General features: G+C 36.4%; 2 protein-coding genes across 6 annotated transcripts; both read right to left on the bottom strand.

Moving 5' to 3' along the window:
- Positions 1-468: 468 nt before the first annotated feature.
- Positions 469-9664, bottom strand: sephs1 (selenophosphate synthetase 1). Of its 3 annotated transcripts, none has more exons than XM_034026169.3 (9): positions 9348-9664; positions 6908-7152; positions 6166-6269; positions 5757-5864; positions 5489-5643; positions 4843-4933; positions 3762-3861; positions 3433-3645; positions 469-3192 (listed from the first exon to the last, which is right to left on the bottom strand). In XM_034026169.3, the coding sequence occupies exons 2-9, from the start codon at positions 7098-7100 to the stop codon at positions 2978-2980; spliced, it is 1179 nt and encodes a 392-aa protein (XP_033882060.1). In that variant the 5' UTR covers positions 7101-7152; positions 9348-9664; the 3' UTR covers positions 469-2977. The 3 variants fall into 3 exon arrangements, with proteins under 3 accessions (XP_033882060.1, XP_033882061.1, XP_058883361.1); XM_034026170.3 differs by having other exon boundaries at positions 9235-9349; XM_059027378.1 differs by lacking the exon at positions 9348-9664 and adding an exon at positions 9239-9339.
- A 1724-nt stretch (positions 9665-11388) lies between these two features.
- LOC117414894 (BEN domain-containing protein 7-like) lies at positions 11389-23243 on the bottom strand. Of its 3 annotated transcripts, none has more exons than XM_059027376.1 (10): positions 22180-22533; positions 21274-21351; positions 20592-20903; positions 20032-20154; positions 15579-15856; positions 14468-14693; positions 14020-14142; positions 13803-13857; positions 13156-13206; positions 11389-12812 (listed from the first exon to the last, which is right to left on the bottom strand). In XM_059027376.1, the coding sequence occupies exons 1-9, from the start codon at positions 22238-22240 to the stop codon at positions 13191-13193; spliced, it is 1272 nt and encodes a 423-aa protein (XP_058883359.1). In that variant the 5' UTR covers positions 22241-22533; the 3' UTR covers positions 11389-12812; positions 13156-13190. The 3 variants fall into 3 exon arrangements, with proteins under 3 accessions (XP_058883359.1, XP_058883360.1, XP_033880627.3); XM_034024736.3 differs by lacking the exon at positions 13803-13857 and adding an exon at positions 23123-23243 and having other exon boundaries at positions 11391-12812; positions 22180-22249; XM_059027377.1 differs by lacking the exons at positions 13156-13206; positions 13803-13857 and having other exon boundaries at positions 11390-12812; positions 22180-22532.

The following is a 23243-nucleotide window of genomic DNA, read 5'->3' as shown; positions in this document are numbered from 1 at the left end:
TATATTACAATCCAAGGCGGGAGTGCAACGTTCAGATGTTTTCCTCACCTATTGTTTGATAAGGAGGAAGGCTGAATAAGAACAGAACCCATGTTACAATTATCTATACAGCAGAATTTATACATTTGAAAAATTATTACCAAAAAAACACATTTACACACTAATGATATATACATATAGTGTGGTGCCATCTTTGATTGTAAGGCTTTTGCTATCAAATGAATCCTCATGGATACAGGCCAAAATGTGAAGAGAAACTATTTACAGTTGATTAGACTCACAAGAGGTGCGTATTAAAACCGGTTGTCTCCTGCTACTCGGGGGCCCACCACAGGCAGGAGTGCTGGCCTGACCAGTTTCAGTTATGTTGGATTTCTATTTTTATCGATTATTTTCTTCATACAAAATACAAAATATGGCTCAATAAATGATACAAGTGGCATAAGGAAACAACAATCACATACAAGGTGAGATTACAACAGTATATCATTTAAAAAAATAAGCAAAATATACAGCAATCATTTAGATTTCATATCAACAGCAATGACAACAGTTTTTAATTAAATTATATGATGTCCCTCTGGTTAAAGGTTATACCCAAAATGTATTACTAATCTGTATTCTTGATGCGGACTACCCATTATTCATACATGCATGTGCACATGGGCAGCACACCATTTCCTTGCAAGTGACTTTGCAAACCCTCACTTCTATCAAAAATGAGTTAAAATGGAATATGTTCATTTTAACCAACTTGCTTACACCTGTAATTAGCCAGTATTCCAGATTTATGAATGTGCAGAACATAGAACACTATCTCTGCCCAATACCAACTTAAAATATCTTAAAATGTTATTAGCACTTAGTTCAGCCAACCTTCTTCCATAGTTAATCACCTATGTACAACCGTTTTATCAATTGATAATGCATCAAAATAGTCATTGGTAGCTGTCTATCTGTTTCTGCTAAGGCACACACCACATGTAATAAAAGGCAACAGAAACTCTGCATGCAACACTACTGCACAGTAATAGAACATTAAAGAAAACGAAACAGCAGTAAATAGGTTAACAACAAGCTGCCTTTATTGAAGAGGCATAAGAGAGCGAGGTTAACACCCAAAGAAGTTGTTTTTGCTGTAGAATGTTAACAGTAGTGCTCTCATACCAAGTTGGTATGTGTTGTTCTGCAAAGAAAGTCTAAATGACTTAAATTATTGTGACAGATCAATGTTTTCCAATGTAAAGGATGATTGACCAATACAATATTGTTATCAATTTAACAGCTGAACGTAATCTTGCGATAGAACATATCAGCCTCAAAATAATCTAAAATGTGGGGGCTCCCGAGTGGCGCATCCAGTAAAAGCACTCGCTAGAGTGCAGGATGCGCTCTATAGCCTGTACGTCGCGAGTTCGAGTCCAGGCTATTCCACAGCCGACCGTGGACGGGAGCTTCCAGGGGGCGGCGCTCAATTGGACGAGCGTCGCCCGGGGGGAGGGAGGGTTAGGTCGGCCAGGGTGTCCTCGGCTCACCGCGCACCAGCGACCCCTGTAGTCTGGCCGGGCACCTGCGGGCTTGCCTGTAAGCTGCCCAGAGCTGCGTTGTCCTCCGACGCTGTAGCTCTGAGGCAGCTGCACGGTGAGTTCGCAGTGTGTAAAGAAGCGGGCGGCTGACGGCACACGCTTCGGAGGACAGCGTGTGTTCATCTTCGCCCCTCCCGAGTCAGCGCAGGGGTGGTAGCGGTGAGCTGAGCATAATAAAATAATTGGGCATTTCAAATTGGGGAGAAAATAATAAAAACTAATTGGCAACAACTAAATTAAAAAAAAAAAAAAAAAAAATCTAAAATGTGACCGTCAAAGGATTTATCAGGGATATACAGTAAAATGACAACTACATCTCTTATACAAGAGCAATAAAAAAAAGATATATATATATATTTATTGAGCTTTACCTCTAGCTACAATGTTGGCAGGATGTACACAGAACACAAGCGAGTGCAGAAAAATGGGAAGACAGCGAAGAATCAAACTAAACATTAGTTGTGGCATTTATGAAAATAGAACAAAAAAAGAAGCCTACATAGCACTATATAAAATATAATAAACACTACCGACCACAGAACATTTAATTGTTACTGATATTTGAAACTGTACTTAATAAATGGTAAATGGGTAATATACAGTAACCACTTATTAGTCTTAGTCTGTAATGTTTTCTGCATTATACAGCAGATAAAACAAGCAGTGTTCCTTGCTGAAAAAAAAACAAAAAACATGGAAGACACAAATACAGTAAGTGTTGAAATAATCTAGGAATAGTGAAATTATTTATCCTTCAACCAAGGTGCTTACCATGCAATGTTAACACTTTAGGACATACATTGCTTTACAGAATGTGCTATTTTACAAAATAATAGAGGTTGCAATGTTTTTAAACTTTTGGGAAAAAACAATACAAACCAAAGGCTTTCAAACATGCAACCTTTTCAATGATTTTACATTTCCTTGTGTTATCTGACGATACACAATCCTATTTTTTTCAAGGCATCTGAAACTTGTTGTACACCTAGTCCTAGGTTTTCATTGTACACATAGTGAACGGACAAACAAAAACGCTATCACGCTATTTGTTGTTAATGTGTGCTAAGTGAAAGCACCTTAAAAAGAGCCTGTGCGGCAATAGACGATACGTGGTAATAAAGATTCAAAAATGAATCAACAGTATTGGATAATAATATTCTCAACTTAGAAGCTGCCTTAAGATTTAGGTGCATCTTCAGTTAATGTAACAGAAAAAATAAAAAAATAAAAAACACAAAAAGGCAATGGATTTATTCTGTTTTAAATTGTATCCACACATGAACTGCCCCAAGGCCAACTGGGCAGGCATGATACAAATTAACATAGTAGTTTTTATACTCTAGGATGCTACTAGAATATACCTATCTATAGCTTCACTGTTTATTCCTGAATTAGGAGGTGGCACCAGGAGTTGGGTTCACGTTTTGAGTGGCGACTTGTGGAGCTACTTCTATGATCCGTGGTTTGTCAATTATTCTGGCTGTGCGGTTGCCTTTTTCTACTATTCCAATTATCCATGCTTGGTGGCCTTCACCATATTTAGGAGACTTTATCTCAGCACAGAAACGTGCTGCCTGCTCACGGGGCAAACAGATCAGAAGGCCTCCTATAAAAAAAAAAAGTTGAGTTTGTACTTGAATATTCGTTGCATTTGCGTTTAAAAAAAAAACAAAAACACTGAACAACCAATGTGAACATAGTACTCTAAGGTGCCAGTTACTACAAATTACCAAACTAATGCTAACGGTTTTATTTTGTTTCTTGAAAAAAGAAAAATGAAATATGTTAAAAACAAAAATCTTGAGAGAGATTTTTTTTTGTGCTTTAAATATTTAAATTTCCATACCTGATGTCTCAGGGCAGGTGCCATGCATAAGACCAAACATATTTCCACAAGCTTTGCTCACGGCAGCCATCTTCGCCAATACAGGAAGGTTGTGGATGACAAATGACACTTCATTCCTCTGCTGTCTGGCCAAGTTTTGAGCATGCCCTAAAATTCCAAATCCTGTAATGTCTGTGGCTGCATGTGCATTAAAGGTGTGCATAAGCCCAGCAGCTGCAAAGATTGAAATACAATAGTATGCAACAGATTAACACATATTATTCTTATGATACACTCTGTGCTGTACACTTTCAGAATTATACAATGCATATCTGATTAGAAGTTCCCACCTGTTCTATTTAGTCTTGCCATGTTCATCATGGCCTCTTGGTACGCCAATTCAACATCCTCTTGTGTTACGACCAACTTTATTTTATTCCACTTTTCAGGCTGCCATAACAAAAAGAACAAGAAATATGTCCATGAACATTTCCAGTATTTGTATCAGTTGCTCTTCGAATGATTATGTTTCTGTTCTGACTCATATTACTTCTTCTTTGTGCCTGAAAACACAGTACAGGTCCTATTAATAAACAGTACTGGCCATCGTTCATAGAAAATGTAAAAGTAAGGATCTGTATCTACTTGTTATTTTTTTCTTAAGGGGTATTTCATTAGTGTCCCATTGGGTTGCTAGCAATTGCAACAGCTAGTGTGGGGCTAAATGTATATGGGAGTTAATCATCCATGATTGTTTGAAAAAGTATCGTACAAAGATACATTTAATTAAGGAAATACTCGACTGCTATAATATATTGTGTTATTCAATTTCAGTTGTTATTACACAATTCTTTGTTGCTGTGACTATACAGTGAAATGTTCTACTTTTACCGTGACTGTTGTGAATTATGCATAATTTTGCCATGACAAAATCATATCCCTAAGTATTCGTAATGGCCTTCTTGTTACTTTATTTGCCAATGTTTTATTCACATACTAAATATTTATACAGGAAATGATTATCTACCATGTTTGCCCTTTTAAAATATATCATTTCATTGTTATAACCTTTTTTTCAACTCTTAAATATGCAAATTACAACATTTGGACATCTGATATATAGTATATTACTGTATTATTATTTGTTTATTTATTATTTGTTTATTTAGCAGACGCCTTTATCCAAGGCGACTTACAGAGACTAGGGTGTGTGAACTATGCATCAGCTGCAGAGTCACTTACAACAGCGACTCACCCGAAAGACGGAGCACAAGGAGGTTAAGTGACTTGCTCAGGGTCACAGAATGAGTCAGTGGCTGAGGTGGGATTTGAACCAGGGACCTCCTGGTTACAAGCCCTTTTCTTTAACCACTGAACCACACAGCCTCCTGTAGTATTGTTTCATATTTATTCAGTGAAAACAAAACTTACAATATCAAGCCATTGGTGCACTGCAACAGCTACTTGTGTTCCTAAAGGTTTTGTCAGTACAAGCACGTCACCAGGTACAGCATTGTCTGGCCTATAACAACAATTAAAAAAGTTAAAAGAAAGTAGAAAACAGCATACAAATATAGTACATTCACTTACTTCCCCTGGTCTGAATTGTATTTCCTTTGGTCTGCATCAGAATCACTGGGCCCTATTCTGCTCACTCATGATTGTGTTTCTTTTGTTTGCTTTAATGAATTTGAATAAACCTGAAACTGCTCTTGGGGTACCGTAATTTATTTTAACAAAATATCTTATTCATTATTATGGAAAGAATGTAATTGTGTCCACTTAACTTTAACTGCCACAAAAAGGAAACAGTTAAATAAAGTGTCTTAATGTTTGTTCCAATGAAAACCTTTCTTCTTTGTCGTTTAATTGAAAATGCTTTCTGCCTACTAGATTTACCAGTGCATGCACATACAGAGTGTCATCATAATAATCAAACAGTACCTGAAAGGTTAAAACATCTGTACAAAAATCGAGACTTTAATGAATTATAGTCCCCTCACCTCAACCAGACCGACTGGCATCTCTACTGTCTTTACACCATCATTACACTTTAAAAAGGGTGAATCGTGCTTACATGATGAACTCATTGGGCTGGCAGACAGTCGTTGCAACTCCCCCGAGTACAATCCAGGGGTTCAGAACTGTCTGTCCACCAGTTACTGATGTTCCTGCCTCCTCTGCAGCATCTTTAAAACCCTGGATTATCAGAGGCATCACCTTGTCTCTTTCCTGCAGGCAACAACAACCTCACAAATTACATTCACCTCCACAATGATACTGTAAGTAGTGGCATCTGTAAATGTATTAAGCTTGTTTACTTTGGTAGTTTGGTTATGACCTACCTTATCTGTCAGTTTATTACTAATTCCAAGAAGCATCAACATATTGTCACATTCCGTGACCCCCATGGCATAAAGGTCACTTAGTACATTGGCACAGGCAATACGACCCTAGAAGAAATAAAAATGTGTAAACAATGAAATTCATTACTGACATCAAATCATTAATTGCACACTGTAATATTCGTAATAATATTTGGTTGACATAGGTGTAGAAAGACAGGCTAGGCTTTTCAGTGACAGGCCCGAGTGAATTTGAACACTGAGCTTAAGATTTAAATCGGCCTAACCGTAACCCTAATCGAAAGAATGTAGTACAGTTTTACACTAGATCAGACTTTAAATATATATATATATATATATATATATATATATATATATATATATATATATATATAATTATTAATCTCACCATCATGTAGGGATCATCAACAATAGGATAAATGTAGTCTGTTGTTTGAACGAGAGAAAGGCCACCGTGTCTTAAGGGAATGACACACGTATCCATCCCGATACCTACAAATATAAAACATTACAGTCTGAAAGAACAACAATAACAGGTTCCTAAAAGACACTGGTAGACCTGCATTGGCTACCACCAATGCTGAATCCAGGACTGCAATATGAGCAGTAACAGTACAATAACCCAAGTGATCGGGAGAAAAAAAGAGAGCGCAATGGTGATTAAAGCTGTTACATGGCAGGTACTGTAAACCTGCTGAATCAAAGGTTAGCATTATTCTGTTGGAGAATGTTTGTATCTTGATAAAAGATTTAGGCTATTTTTTGATCTTCACCTGAACTCAAAATTGAAATGTAAAAGTAACTGAAATCCATAATAAACATTAATGATCTATTTTGACACACATATTATAAGCTTTAACATTTTTTAAATCAAACAGTTAATTGCGACATCTCAGAACTACAAAATGATACGTTACATTAGACAATACAACTACACAAATACATGAAAATGCATTGAAAGCTGTTTTAATGTAAGAAAAACCTATATTCAAGTGATACATCTCAGAATATGATTTATAATTAAAAACATTTTCACAATGACATTTTACTCACTTTCTCCATTACTGTAACATTGTGTATTGCACCACACTTTCCCTAGTCATCTAATTGTGTCACATGCAGGAACCTACCAAGTCTGGGCATGACTGCGCCAAGAAACTGCTCATCCTCCTGGAAATGGTTTTCCTGCAGAGATTCCAAGAGTTTCTGAAGGACATCCTGCGGTACTTTACATCCGGTCCCCTTCAGTTCTGTGAAGCGGGTCAGTCTGAAGCTCTTATCAAGTTCATAGCTCTCGGGGTTAAATGACTCCCGAACAGACATGGTTGGAAAACTGCAGTACTTCTGGCCAATGGAGACTGCGTTTATTTTTTCACTGTATCAAAAAATATATAAATTGTTTCAAAATCAAAATGAATTTAGCATTATATAAAAACTATTGACCAAATGCAATAGTTTACAATAGTTTTAATGCTATTCCATTATTTTCCCATAATCAGGTTCAGTTATACCCTGATATATTATTTATTGGTGTGCTGTTCACTAAATTACTGCATTTCTGCTTGTTGCCCCTCCCCTCACCCCCAACTGAAACATGCTTCATATTTTGTCACTCTGTGAGCTTAATAGGCATGCTGTTTTCTACCTGCAACAGGATGAGGTTATATCAAAAATAAAACTTTGGTATAACTGCAAAAAAAAAAAAGTTTACAAAACATCAGTTTCAAAACGTACATTTTCAACACACAGTTTTTCAAATTGCATGGGACACTAAACCTAAAGCTCAAAAAACACAAATCAACTTTCTGGAAACTTTTCAAGCAATTACTTGTATTGGGGACATTATCCATCAATTTCCCCATTTAGAGAAAAAGAACCGTCAAAGCAGTCTTTGAGCAAATTGGTGAAAAGTAACTGGCTGCTTCATAGAGATATTGATGAAATTGCCCTTATAATATTGGTGCCTGAACTACACATTTTTTTATGGATTTGGAGGGAAGGCACAACCAGGAATCCATAGAAAGAAATGTATGATTATTATGTGCAAAATTATGCCTCTCTTAGTTTTGAGAGAAGATATTTCACTACTCTAACACACTTCTGAGATTCCATACTGAGGCTCCACTTTTTGCAACAAATTCAATATGAAACAAAAAATGTAACAATTTTACAAGGGCTGCCTGAGGGTAAAATAAACTCTCTATTTTTTTTTAATACTATACAATACAGTGGGTTTATTTATTTTTCTCATATTCAGTACAAACAATGATTAATGAGTCATATACTTTCTGACTAATCAGAGTCAAATTCATACTTACAAATTATATATATATATATATATATATATATATATATATATATATATATATATAAAATTTGTATATATATATATATTTTTATTAGTTAAACATGTGCTGGGAGAGCAGGGGTATCTTAGAAGTGCCATTCAACTGTTATGACAGAGAAGGGCAAAAGAAAAAACTTAATTTCTCCTGTTGAGAAGGTGTGTAAAAATTGACAGGTGTGTAAAACGCTATTCTAAAGTAATGTATAATATTTGATATGCAAAAAAAAATTCAATATACTTAAAACCAAATAAAAAGTGACATAAAACTTTTTTTTTTTTTTTGAAAGCTATAAGTTACATATTGTGTGACACTTTTGCAGGTCCAAATGTCCCTGTCCAAGCTTTAGTTGTATTTCACTCGTGAAAAATAAACTTAAAACAAACACAAGGCCTTGTGTAAACATTAAGGTGCATGCTGTCCGTACGGGTTTATTTTGCGTATTTGGAATATGTTCATAATATCATTAATTTGTAATGAAATACACCAGCGGTGTAAAAAAAAATGCATCAACTAATCCCACGCAGAAACTACCAGCAGGGCTACCTTAAATTTTTGCATCTGCTGCCTTTAAGAACAAGGGCCTTTGGATTTTTAGCTCTACATTTACAAAGAGGAGCGCCGACAAGTTCAGATATAATTATAACACTACATACTGTTTAATACAATATTTCAAAAATGATTCTGCATGTAGTAAAAAGCATGCACTTTCGATACATTTTACAAACGAGCACTGCTAATTTAAGGGGAAAATGTCATAAGTGCAATATTAACCCTTTCGTTATTTCCCTGCTGCAGCATTGCATTCAATGTAAATTGATGTACTGCTAATTCTACATGAAGTACAATTTCAACACATGTATCTGCAGGCTATCATGTCGGTGCAATTTTTGGGTTATTGTTTTGCATTATCAACATTGCAATATAAAGATGCATTTATTAACAAGTAAATGCCCTTTGCTTTTAATGAATCCGGACGCGCTGCACATTAAAAATGTCGGCGGTTGAAAAAATTAACCCTTCATCACCCATGCGAGCAAGGGAACAAGATAGCCTGTTTATTAAAGAGGCCGCCTCGTTTCTTTTAATTCTGCAAAGCACCCATGCTTTACCTGCCTTAGGAGTATTTAAAGTCGTACCCCATCGTTTTTTAAAAAAAATATGGACAGTTATTTTAATATCTTGTTTCCCCTTTAATTCTGCATTCTTGTTTCTATCTCCTTACCGGTTTCGGTTTAGCGGCGCCTCCCGATACAAGAGGGAGGACTGTCCCAGAATGCACTGGGACCACAGGGTCGCCCTTAAACACCGCCTGAAGAGAAAGCGCACAAACTAAACATACGTTTTATTTAATAAACAATTAAAAATGGACCCTGGATAAAACGTATAAACAAGTATATACACTGTTGCTTTTATATAAACCGCTTTTAGTGACTATTTACTGTGAAAATCAAGCATAACAAAGATAAATAACGGGGTTGGCAAAGGTCCTTTACGTGCTGACTGGCGCCTTTACCTCCCCTTTAACGGGGCATTTTAGTGTCAGGCAACAAAAAAGTCAACAATGGAATGTACCTTTAATTTTAACAACCCTTTAACTTTCCCCAAAGTACTGTCATTATAGCTGAGCAGATGGGGCATGTTTTAGAGTGACTTAATGTACCCATTGGCCACACCTGCATCATTGTAAAGCTAATTTTCTCCAGATCAAGATTAACCCTGTTGTACTGTGTCATTGTGGTCGAGTTTTTTGTAAAAATTGGTTCTAGCAATATAACTACACATTGAAAACATTAAAACCGTTTAAATTATAAAACAAGCTCTGAATTTACCCTTGAAAAATATGGACCCTTTTCATCCCAAAAAAGAGGCAATTTTGGAAAAAATACATAAAACATTAAAGGGCACTACTGATAATAAGAGACTTGTCTTTCATATGATATGGGTGACCTGTGTATTTAGTTTTATACATTCAATTAAGCATTTTGTTTAACCGTTCTTATTACAAGACTAAAAATGGCCATATATTGCAAATTCTATAGTCAAAATTGACTCTTTTTTGGGGTGAAAAGGATCAATATTTTTTTTTATAAATAAGTCCTCTAAGTGATTCAATTGTGTCAAATCAAAACGATCATGTTTCAACAACCCACCATACCAATTTTGGTGAGAATGGCATGATCAGGGTAAGTATTCAGAGCTTGTTTTGTAATTTCAACAATTTTAATGTTTTCAATGTGTAGTTATAGTGCTTGAACCAATTTTTACAAAAACTAGACCACAATGACAGTACAACTGGTTAAATGCTTGGCTATTATTATTATTATTATTATTATTATTATTATTATTATTATTATTATTATTATTATTCACAATGTGGTAAAATAATGTATACAGTAAAGTTTACATTATTTATTGCATTATTTCTTTCTTAATTTGGCCATCAAACTAAATTACAAACCAAATAGTTTAGAACATAAAACCCTGATTTTGTGCTGTAGGCATGTCAGAAAGATGATTATAAGCAGATATCACCAGAAAGCATACATTATAAACGTGGCCATTCAAAAACCATTCTGAATCCACAGTATCAGCAATCCTTTTTAAAATACCACTACAGTGATGGGTAGGTCAACCAGGGATTGCTCATTGTGCATTCAAACTACATTTTATAACTAAATAGTAGGATTGGAATTGGGTCAGGACACCAGGATTAACACCCCTGCTCTTCTGGTGTATTGTTTAACATCATCCAGACATCCACGCCATACTGGGGCAATACTGTAATTGACTCTGGACCAGAGGCAAGAGAGCCCCCTAGTGTTCATATTTCACAATGTCATGATTATCTATAGCTAAATATTAATACATCATTTTAAGAGTCTATATACTGTTCTCCATTTGGTTTTCTATTTAAAAAATATTTTGGCAGTTGTAGTTTTTCGCACCACTCACACTTACTGCACTTGGTTACAACCCAGGGAAGGTCAGAAGGGATATTGGACCTCGTTTGGTGGGTGTTCACTTCACTTATTTTTCAGAGTACTCCCAAAAGCCATTTTCTCTTGATGTTTTTAGTGACAACATGTACTTTATAGTGCTGTATATTCCATCTCCTCACCTACTGTTTTTTTTAATGCATCTCAAACAAATACCTACAATCATCTCATATTCTTAATCTTTATTTCTCATTGTTATGTGCGACGATATACACCACACAGCTGTAAAGTTTTATTCATGGATGTTATTATTATTTATTTCTTAGCAGACGCCCTTATCCAGGGCGACTTACAGTCGTAAGCAAAAATACATTTCAAGGATCACAGATGTTGTGAAAATGATTTAAGAACTAAAACACAAGCACCAATTATTGTCCGATAAACCTTTTAATTCTTGAGGCAGAAATACAATCTAAACAGATCAGTTATTTAAGAGCACACTTTAAATACTCTATTAAAACAATTTCACAATGATTCATCTTTTTGTTTAAAAAAAGGGTTTAAATATTTACATATTGAAATAAAATATTTACAAATTGTATGGAAGAAATGGAGCAACATTTTAAGAAAATCCCATTTGATCAATATTATTATCTACACCGATCTACTAAATACAAATATTACAATATAACATCACTTCAGTGAATCTTCTAACATGTCATTTTTGGGCTTCTTTAAGGGAAGCAGTTATAAAATACATTCATCTTCTACCACTTGATTTGCCTACCTTTATTTTGTCTGTCAATTCCACTGGTGGGCAAGCCAAGACTGTATTTTCCTTTTTCAAATGTTTTTACTCTGTACCACCATGAGTACGTTTCCTCCACATATCCCCTGATTCTGATACTCTTACTCTCATGTGGTAAAGAATGTAATACGTTTTATCATTATTTATCATCACTAAGTGGTGCTCTCAATTTGAGTACAAACTGAACATTAAACTGGACTTGGTGGCTATTTACCTGCTACAGTTCTGTTGAGCTGATAGAAAACAGCCTAGGGCACATCTTCAAAAATAATGATTTCATAAAAAAACAAATAAAAGTTTACTGCAGTATACTGTGGAATAACACATTTAAGTAAAGACACAGAGAAGTGTAAAAAAGCATTATGAAAAAAGAAAAAGCATGTTAAAGCACAGGCAAACATGGTAACGCTTGGTACAATCTTATTTAACCATGGTAAACTGCAAAACCACTGCACATATTTACTATGGTAAACATTTTTAAGGGAAATAATGAGTTTGCTACAAAAGACATAACGTTTGAAGTCCCCTTCGCACTACAGCAGAGAATTCCTTTACTAAAGGTACCCCAGACTGGACTGATGAGTCACATGAACAAAATAAAGGGCTACTGCAGGTTACTGCAGGTTACTGCATTCAGCTAAACGTTCAACTGTATTCTCACTTTTTGCTTAACGCAGGCGGTGTACATAGTTGTAAAGCAAGTTAGTCACTTTGTAGTCTTAGTATGTTTTATTACTTCACAACTGTCACAAAACTAATATGTCTCGCGAGAAGACAACTACGAGCTCTCTAAACAATTGAATTTGAACGTGACAAACTGGATAAGTAGATCAACTTGGATTTACCACAAAGAGCAAAAGTACTGCAAAGAAAACTTGTTATGCTGTGCAGTCCTTATCAGCATCACCCCACACATGGTCTGTGCTCTTCTCAAAAGCTCTACCTGAAAACACACAAAATAAAACTAGTTAGCTGGCACTAACATAGCAACTCTTGTGATTTTCTTATTGAAAATTTGAACCAAGACACTTGAGAACCAGCTGCTTTTCAATAGGGTTCTGGACGGGTTCTACGAAGTTTCAGGTTGTTTTGTGAAAATGTACTATAGTTATTACAGTAATGTGGTAGCTTTTGATTTTCACTTTTAAGAAAGCCATTTGAGGCTGTGGCCTTTTTAATTTTGTTGGCAAGACTGTACTATACAGAGAGAAGAGCCAAAAAGGACCTCAACGTTTCAACAGCATTCATGATACCAGAAATGTAAATACAATGTCTAAATCTATTACCTGACTGGGGTTCAGAACATCCATCCCTTTCTTCACTACAAACAATAGCCTCTGTTGATAACAAAAGCATAAAGGCCATAAGCCAAGACCCTGACTCATAATTATAAACGGATTAGTGTATCTGTAACTGCACAAGGGCTACGGTGCATTTTGTGGGCCTTCTAAAGCCTTTTAGAATGTGTCTTAAGCAATACATAGCCAAACCCCATTAGAGTAGGGTTTTCTGTTTTCAACTTTGCCTTTGACACTGGGCTGAGTTGGATGTGCCACCTTTGGAAAAGCACAACATTTCAGAACCTCTGGAATGTTTTCAGGAATCTCTGATCTGCAAAACAGACTGCTTGCAGGCAGCTGGAGGCATTCCCATTGAGTTATTGCTTCACATTCAAACACTGCTGGCACAAAAATGAGAAAGCCGCCTTTACAGTTTCTTAGTAATGCCTTTCACTATAAAGGCATGATTATTAGTGAAGTTATCAGGCAAATGGAATACACCGATTGCCTTTGGCTACCTACATAAAAGAAAACAGCAAAACACAAAACACGCTTTCAAATGTCAGTGTAAAATATTATTATTGGATTGTCTATTGATGTCGTACTATTTAACAGATTCAAATTTGAGAATTATGATACACTTATTACTGTACCTGTCTGAGACACAGGACTTCTGTCCACATGTTTTATCATAGTCAATAGCTTCTGCTGGTTAAAATATAAAGGTTGAAGCACAAAAAAAATAAAATAAAAATCAATCAAATTCTGAACTAACAGAAGTCTTGGTTTTTAGATACAAAACAATTAAATCAATAAATATGCTGATTTGCTGTTGATTTTATAGTTATATTTATATTAGAACAGACTTACCACCAGTTCCTCGTTTTAATCTTCTCCTGGCCAGTTTAATTTGATCCTGGAGGATCTGTACCCAATCTCTTGGACCGGGAAGCTTGTCAATTCTATTAGCAGTGCAATATTTCTCTGTGAAGACTAGAAACACATTTTTAAAATGATCTACACAAATATTATTATTATTATTATTATTATTATTATTATTATTATTATTATTATTATTATTATTATTATTATTAATAGGTCATCATGACCGACATCGACAAAATGTATGAAGATCAAATCTTACTGTAACTATGCCTATGCAGAGCACTAACAAAAACAGACAAGTGGTTATTTACTGTCAGCAATAAGTAACTACAATAAGACTGCACTTGGTTAATTAATTAAATAAATCCAGTGGTTTATACTGGTTTGACTTTTTACTTACCCAAGAAAGAAAAAAAAAAAAAAAAACACCAACCTTTTATTGCTCCCACAATATTCTGATCGAGCCCCTTTCTGTTATCATTTAACCCCCTCTTTCTTTTTCCATTGGGCAGGGAATTGGCCAGAGTTGTGTCATCAAAGAATGCACACACCAGCTTCCTGAACAGTAAGCTCCCAGAGCGTGTGTAATTCACCAAGATAGAGTCCAGCTGGGTTTTGGGTATGTACACTTCATAACCCTCTGCAAGCTGGACTTCAGGCTAAGCAAACAGGGATAAAACACAGACCAACGAATTACTAATAAGGCATTACATTTACATCTATTGGAAAGACATTGTAAATATTATTATTATTATTATTATTATTATTATTATTATTATTATTATTATTATTATTATTATTATTATTATTATTATTATTTGTTATCCCCTACTGAGATTAAAATAACTCCACAAATATACAACCTCAAATAATAAAAAAACTCCATATCGATGTAATCTATAAAAGAGTGCAATCCCAATCTTAAAAATAAATAATTAAATATCTTTTTTAAACAGAGGATGCTTGAAAAAGGTACCAATATAGCTTTATGTTTTACATATTGCATTTCTTTTTTTTTTTTACTTCTGTTGCCCCTTGTTTGACCCCTGTATACATTAACAAAAAGGTTTGTAATTGATTGATATTCATGAATTAATATTTACTAAAATTATTATGTCTGGCATGCATGTAAAATAAATGTTTGTCATATGAAATTTGTAATTGAAATCATGAATATTTTACACTTTTTGTCATTTATTTGGACCCTTAATCTATTTTTTTTTGTAGAATTTAAGTCATTCTTAGTAAGTTAATAAAAAAAAAAAAATGCATATACTACTATATAATTCAGAACAGACTTAAAACGCGTCTAGAGATAAACATGCTATATGAATACCAAACTAAAAATAACAGGTTTTAAGCACAGCTGAAAATTTTAAATATGTCTAAAAGACAAACATGCTTTATGAATAGAGCGCACTTTCTTTGGCATACAATGTACCCCATGAATGGCATTATAGTGCTGGATAGCCATATGAGCATTCATGTTGCATCCTCTATATACATGTACAAGCCAATTCAACTGAAATGTAATTCTGACTTACTTCTGAGGAAGGCATTTCTCGGATAAGACAGTATTCTGGAACATGGATGTCTATGGCTGAAGCTGGAGTGGGCTGTGTAGGGCCTAGTCGCTCCCTGGCAGGCCTGTCCCTCTTTCCACTTTGCTCTGTTGTGCTGCCAGGCTGACTACACAACTTCTTGCTCTGGGAGGCTGGTGCAGCGACCTTTTGGGCAGGTTTCTTTTTCCTGTTCCTCTTGCGTGGCATTGCCGAACGCTGAGCACTTACATTCGTCTGTGCACGCTGCTTTGACTGAGCTCCTGACAAACCCAGTGAAAAACAAGCACCTTGATAACAAACATTCCCTGCCCTGGCTGTACAACCTTAAAGCTATCAGCATCATGCACAACAATATCATCATATAGCAATGTAACTGTAGCCTACATACATATAGATGGACAGGTCCTGACTCTATATGTTCCCAGATTCTGACAATAAAATTCTAACATGTGACAAACTGTACATACTGTGCACAAGTGCTCAACCACTGGGAGGAGTGGTAAGAAAGAATGTAGTGCTTGATAAACATATTTCAATTTGCTAAGAGGTTTCTCAAAACTATAGCCGTTGGCCTAGATATTCGAAGTGATGTGCAATCCCCTCGCAAAATTTGTGCCTTGCAAAAATGAGTGATTTTGCACTAAAATTGATATTTTCCAACACGGCACAAAACAGTTGCACGAAGTTGGAAAATAGCATTTTTTCTGCTCAATTCGCAAATGTGTTTGTGCCTCGCAAAACCACCTGCGCATTCATTACCAATATAGCAGAAATGCACAAGAGCTACGCGTGAATGCGCAGAACTGGAATACTACATGACAATGTAATGTAATGGAAACATTCTGCGCATTGCAAGCCTGTCACACTTATCGCAAAACTTAGCCATTTTCATTCAAATTTGACCCTTGCAGCAATTCAAATATTTTTGTGATTAAGCATATGAAATTTATGCATATGCACACATCTGAATCTAATTTTTATCATTATCACAGGCATTAGCATGGCTAATAAGCTAAATATTTAAATGGCCATCACAGATTCTACTGAATTCAAACAGATGTATCTATCCTGTGCTGTTTGCTGGGAAGTGAGTTTATGATTTCTCTACTTCTGTCTCCATAATTTTGACAGGTGTCACACAAATATGAGTACATGTTACCTAATTCAGTTACATTTTTTGACTTTCTTGTTTTCTGTTACAGTACCATCTGTTTTATTTTTTTCTTTCTCAGTATTAGCCATGATCCTGCTTATCAAACCGCTATTGCTCCCTGTCTGGACTGATCTGATTTTTGTAATGTGTTTTTTGTAAGAACTGTAAGTGTTGACAAACCTGGGGGGCAATTAATTCAACTTAAACAAAACGGGCTGAACGGGCAGTGGAATAAGAAAGGAGCACCTTTCGTAATTATGCATTCAAAATGCCAACAAAATTTATCAATACAGTGATCAGTAGCCTAGCCTACTACTGTGGTAACAGTGTCTTTGATATTGAAATCTATGTGAATGCAAGGTAAGGAGGTGCAAACGCTTGATCGATCTAGGGTTGATATACTGCTGTATGTGCCTATTAAAGTAAAGCTTTCCGACACCCTTATCCAGGGTGACTTACAATTATTACAAGATATCACATTATTTTTACATACAATTACCCATTTATACAGTTTGGTTACTGCAGCAATCTAAGTAAAGTACCCTCCGTGTGGTGTGCATAACCCTCTGTGTGGTGCGCATAACCCTCTGTGTGGTGCGCATAACCCTCTGTGTGGTGTGCATAACCCTCTGTGTGGTGCACAAACCTTTCAAACATCTGGGCCTTTGTCTCTTTTTGTGGTAGTGAGGGCACAAGTGAATAGATTGCTTGTCATTAACATTCCTGGTTCTTCAAAACATACCACAGAAAGTAGCAGCATTAAGAATTCAACAGAATTACTGTTTATTACTGTAACTTTCTAATCTCTGACAATGTACTTCATGTCATAGGAATTAAGTTGCTAAGCAACCATTAGTACCAGAAAAATGATTTTCCACTGAATACATTTCTAAGCCAAAAGGATTTATGTAATAAACTACATTTCACACTCTTTAATAGTTTTTTGAATTACTATCTAGATATATACAGTATGTACATAGTATATTTTTTAAACTGGTTAAAAATTAATCCTCATGAAAAGGCAAAGTGCATTACATTTGTGAAGGACTGTGCCCTCCCCTTCATGTTGTGATTTTGAATGGCGTTTGAGCTGGACGCCACCCTCTGTGTGGTGTGCATAACCCTCTGTGTGATGTGCATAACCCTCTGTGTGGTGTGCATAACCCTCTGTGTGGTGCGCATAACCCTCTGTGTGGTGCGCATAACCCTCTGTGTGGTGTGCATAACCCTCTGTGTGGTGTGCATAACCCTCTGTGTGGTGCGCATAACCCTCTGTGTGGTGCGCATAACCCTCTGTGTGGTGCGCATAACCCTCTGTGTGGTGTGCATAACCCTCTGTGTGGTGTGCATAACCCTCTGTGTGGTGTGCATAACCCTCTGTGTGGTGCGCATAACCCTCTGTGTGGTGCGCATAACCCTCTGTGTGGTGCGCATAACCCTCTGTGTGGTGCGCATAACCCTCTGTGTGGTGCGCATAACCCTCTGTGTGGTGCGCATAACCCTCTGTGTGGTGCGAATAACCCTCTGTGTGGTGCGCATAACCCTCTGTGTGGTGCGCATAACCCTCTGTGTGGTGCGCATAACCCTCTGTGTGGTGCGCATAACCCTCTGTGTGGTGTGCATAACCCTTTGTGTGGTGCGCATAACCCTCTGTGTGGTGCGAAAAAACCTTCTGTGTGGTGTGCATAACCCTCTGTGTGGTGCGCATAACCCTCTGTGTGGTGTGCATAACCCTCTGTGAGGTGTGCATAACCCTCTGTGTGGTGTGCATAACCCTCTGTGAGGTGTGCATAACCCTCTGTGTGGTGCGCATAACCCTCTGTGTGGTGCGAAAAAACCCTCTGTGTGGTGCGCATAACCCTCTGTGTGGTGCGCATAACCCTCTGTGTGGTGCGCATAACCCTCTGTGTGGTGCGCATAACCCTCTGTGTGGTGCGCATAACCCTCTGTGTGGTGCGCATAACCCTCTGTGTGGTGCGCATAACCCTCTGTGTGGTGTGCATAACCCTCGGTGTGGTGTGCATAACCCTCTGTGAGGTGTGCATAACCCTCTGTGTGGTGTGCATAACCCTCTGTGTGGTGCGCATAACCCTCTGTGTGGTGTGCATAACCCTCTGTGTGGTGTGCATAACCCTCTGTGTGGTGCGCATAACCCTCTGTGTGGTGTGCATAACCCTCTGTGTGGTGTGCATAACCCTCTGTGTGGTGTGCATAACCCTCTGTGTGGTGTGCATAATAAGACGCCACCAAATCAGGAGCAACCGACATGCCCTTTAAGAAATCAGTAGTCCTAGCAATTGTGTTTCATGTGATCTTGATGAAGAAAAAGTATTGCCATAACACCATTTGTTAATGCAGTATTTAGAAATGTCTACATTCCTTGAACATTTTTTGCATATAGTGTTTCATTATATTTATAATTCTACCAATACATACGATCTCTAAGGGAACTGCGATTTGGAACCTGGCTTCATTAACTTTAGTGTTGCTGTGAAAAATCTATATTTGTATGAAACAATTTTTTTTTAAATACATTGGCCTATACTCATACTTCATAATCTCTGGAAGTAATTGAGTGCAAAGTGTTTTAAAATTGTATATGTTTATTATTTTGCTGTTGGTCTTCATAAAATCAGCGCATACTGTATGTTTCAAGCCCGATACACAAAGAACAGATGCACTTAAAAATATGAAATGATCTGGAATGAATTACTTCACAAGTATGAAATATGGGCTTTATATAATTTAAGAAAAGTTTTTCATTTTTAGAAACCTTTAATTGATGTTCCCTTTTTGTAATGGGATTGACACATGCCTGCGTTTCAAATAAACCTCCCCTTACCTGGTCAGTTTGAGTTGCAGTCATCCGTGACTGTGCCATCATCGCAATCACTCAAAGCTAACTTGCAAATGAGGCCACACCCTGAAAGTTATGCTGCCCACTGGCACGAACACAGGCGGAAAAGGACGGGGCAAAGTATGTCCCCAAAATCGGATTACTGGGCAAAGGCAGTGTGCTCCAAGTTTTTTCATCAAAATCAGTGGCAAACCTGTTTTGAGGTTTGCCCCATCATTAAAATGTGGTTGGCAGGCACCATTAAACCTTACCACTATGAACTCTCCAAGCTCACCTTAATCATCACCTGGACACCCATACAGTCCCGGGTTATTCGGCAGACTAATAAAGAGAGGCCAATAACGTCCTACTGCGGCACTTACCCCCCTCCCTCCACAAAGTGCAATTTGTACCACAAAGTTTTGCTTCGATAAGTTTTAACTGACCTTTTTGTGTCTGCATTAACTTCCTCATGGCTCTGAGCTCCTGTAAGATAGCCTGCATGGTGGTCTTACAGTTACACATACAACAGTTTCGCCCAGCAGGGTTGTTTGTGATTGGTATCTCTCCTGGGATACAAATATAAAAATAAAACAGAACACAGTTCATTGGTCCTTTTTTTGTAGGTAACTGCAACATTATTGCAACCTTGCAAAAAAAAAAAATACTTGAATTAAAATTAATGCAAAAAAAGTCTGGGCCACCCTTTGCAAATTAAATATTCAATTAAGTTGAATTTATTAAAAACTTGTCGGACACAATTTGTAGAGGATCCTTCTTGGAACAGATTAAAGAAGAATTCCAAAGTGGGAAACCTCCTCTGAGAACAAGGTACAACTACTGTACAAGAAAATGTGTCATTTTCTAAAGCATTAAGAGTATTTTACAGTGTTCTATTATAGTCATTTTTGACAGGAGAAACAAACATGTTATTCTAAAGGGGTAATAACCAAGAAGAAGAAGAAGAAGAAGAAGAAGAAGAAGAAGAAGAAGAAGAAGAACTTACCATTCGTCTTCACTGTGTTTTTCATTTTGTTGATCATTTTCAAGGTTTTAGATCGGGTGCCATATTGCCCAGAAACCTGGGGTCTTGCTGCCGGTTCTTCATTCCAAGTGCTGTGCTGGGGCTCCTCCTGACTAGCAGATGGAGAGATGGCAATGTGCTGGTCCCACCTCAAGTCGACTTCCTGAGGCTCCTGTCTCAAGTTCTCACCCTCTTTTCCCACCCTCTGATACACTCTGCCTGCCTTGTCGTTTAGGAGTCTCATCATTCCGGTGATCTGGTTTTTAATCTCCACATCTTTGTCACCTAGCCAAACTACAGACCAATATAATGTCACTAAAGCTGTTCAATAAATACATTTTCTCCTCAATGCGGATATAAGTAGCTAACTAAAATAGGGAGAAATGGGGCTCAGATCTAATCAGATTATGTTAGCATGGTGAATCAGATTTTAGTTTTTTTTGCATACAAAATCTCTTCCTTGTGCTTGCCTAAGATCCACTTTCTATATACCTTCAGTGCAATTTTACGTTTCTGACTTGTAATGGTATTGGCAGTCACTTCACAGACGGATGTACAGTATGCTTTAAAGAAGAACTCAAATCCCCATGGAGGTATCAACTGTACAGTCAGTTGGTGCACATTCTATCAGGCTGTACTGACTAAAATGTTTTACAAGTCATACCTGTAGCCGTTGCTGTGTTATTAGCTTCCCCAGTGATATCAATACCGGTATTACAATCAAAGTATCCTGCCTCAAAATCTGCAAAGCAACAGCAATGGGATAAATTAATCACAAAATGACTATGATTTTCAATTAATACATCATCCAAAAAAAAAAAAAAAAAACTTGAAACTTCCTATTATCTTTTTTATGGAACACATTTGTGACAGATACAATTGTACACAAATAACACCCATAATGACCAGTGAAGGAAGTGTGTGTGGTCAGGTTCAAGACTGAATCTGTTACATTTCATACTTTACTTGCTGCCAGTCTCTTCCACCTGTAGGTGGAAACAAAAAGTGTCTTGCAAACACAGACCTGGCATCTATTCAACTATACCCTATGTAATAAAGCTGACTGCCAGTAAATCACACTGCGGCCATGTGCACTTGCATGCAATTTCTATTTGTAAACCACAGTTCCCAAACAATTCCACTATCTAAACATCATTTTAGTCGACGGCACTTGAAAGAAACAACCATAACAGAAAATATTACAACACTGACCAAAAAAGAATACTAGGGGTTTTTTTTGTTTGTTTTTTTGTTTTGTTTTTTACACAGAACATAACAATAATCTAGCAAATGCTGTGTGTTAATATTTAAACTAAGTTACCAAATGTACACCATATGAGAATGAATGGTTCAAACCCTACTCCACACTTACAGTATTTACGGTACAGTACTTTATTTTAGTTGTCAATCAATCCAGTTATTCTTTGTTTATTTTCGTTTAAACATCCGAACATTCTGTACATCTAGTTAAACGAATGGAGCTTGCAGGTGTATTGTTATGTTCTTTTTGTTTACAATATGTGAAAAGGACGTTTTCAAATGAACCTCTACCTGTATTCCCCAGCCTTACCTTCATTGACCAGTTTAAAGCTTTGAGATTTCCTGCTCCTTTTTCTTTCGGAAAACTCCATTTTTGAAATCTGTGGAATAAAGATCAATAAATTAAATCTAAAGCAGAACTGCGTGCACTACATCAAAATAAACAGCAGGAACAGGGTCCGTCTCTCTAATCAGCAAAAAGAAAAACCTCCAGCTTATTACAGTATTTTAGTTCCAACTGCTTTACGTCAAATGCATTGGAACAATCTTTACTTAAAATAAAACATGCTCTGTAGAAATTAATAAAATCGCTTTGAAACGTAATAACTTTTCTTAGCATTCGTTTGTTAAATAGCGACGTATTTGTACTAACATTTTGTAAACAAATAAGATGAAAATGTAGTTTTGTATTTTACATATTTCTTTGCGCCGCCTGATGGTATTATTTTGTATCACTTGTAATCAGCAGAGATGTCATTTAAAATTTTTATTGGAAAAAGGCCATGAGCTATAATTAGATTGTTTACAAGATATGCATATATGCAAATAGTCATAATAAGTGAAAATATAGGTACAGATCTACAGTACATTATTACAGTGTTCTTTTGTATTCTGCTTTTAATGTCTCATGCCTCTAACAGCACAACAAATGCGAACTGCTAGTGCTTGTATTAATATTTAAAGAACATATTGTTGATGTTTAATTGTCAAAATGGCAACATGTACTACTTTTTAACTTGAATTTTAATGCAATGTGCTTTGTGAAAATGTAGTAGGTTTAGTTAATGTAGTCATGTACAATTTAAGTTCTAATAATAAAGGCTGTACTAAACTCTAAACGTAGTTCGGTAAAAAATAAATAAATAAATAAATAAAAAATAAAAAAAGTTAATTTGAAACGCACAGTAAGAATACCGTAATGTTTAAAATTTAAATATTCAGATAAACACAGCATGAGACAGAATAACACATGCCTTCTAATTGCATTCCACAGATGTCACAGATGTTGCTGTCTCTCTGCCCTGCAACAGCTGTACATCATTATTTTTGTTGTCTTTTTCTGATACCGCCCTTTACCCTTTGACCTGCTTTAAA

This window comes from Acipenser ruthenus, chromosome 7 (assembly GCF_902713425.1).
Source record: "Acipenser ruthenus chromosome 7, fAciRut3.2 maternal haplotype, whole genome shotgun sequence".
NCBI classification, from domain to species: Eukaryota; Metazoa; Chordata; class Actinopteri; order Acipenseriformes; family Acipenseridae; genus Acipenser; species Acipenser ruthenus.
Note: the sequence above shows the minus strand (reverse complement) of the source record. Positions and strands in the feature narration are given on the sequence as shown.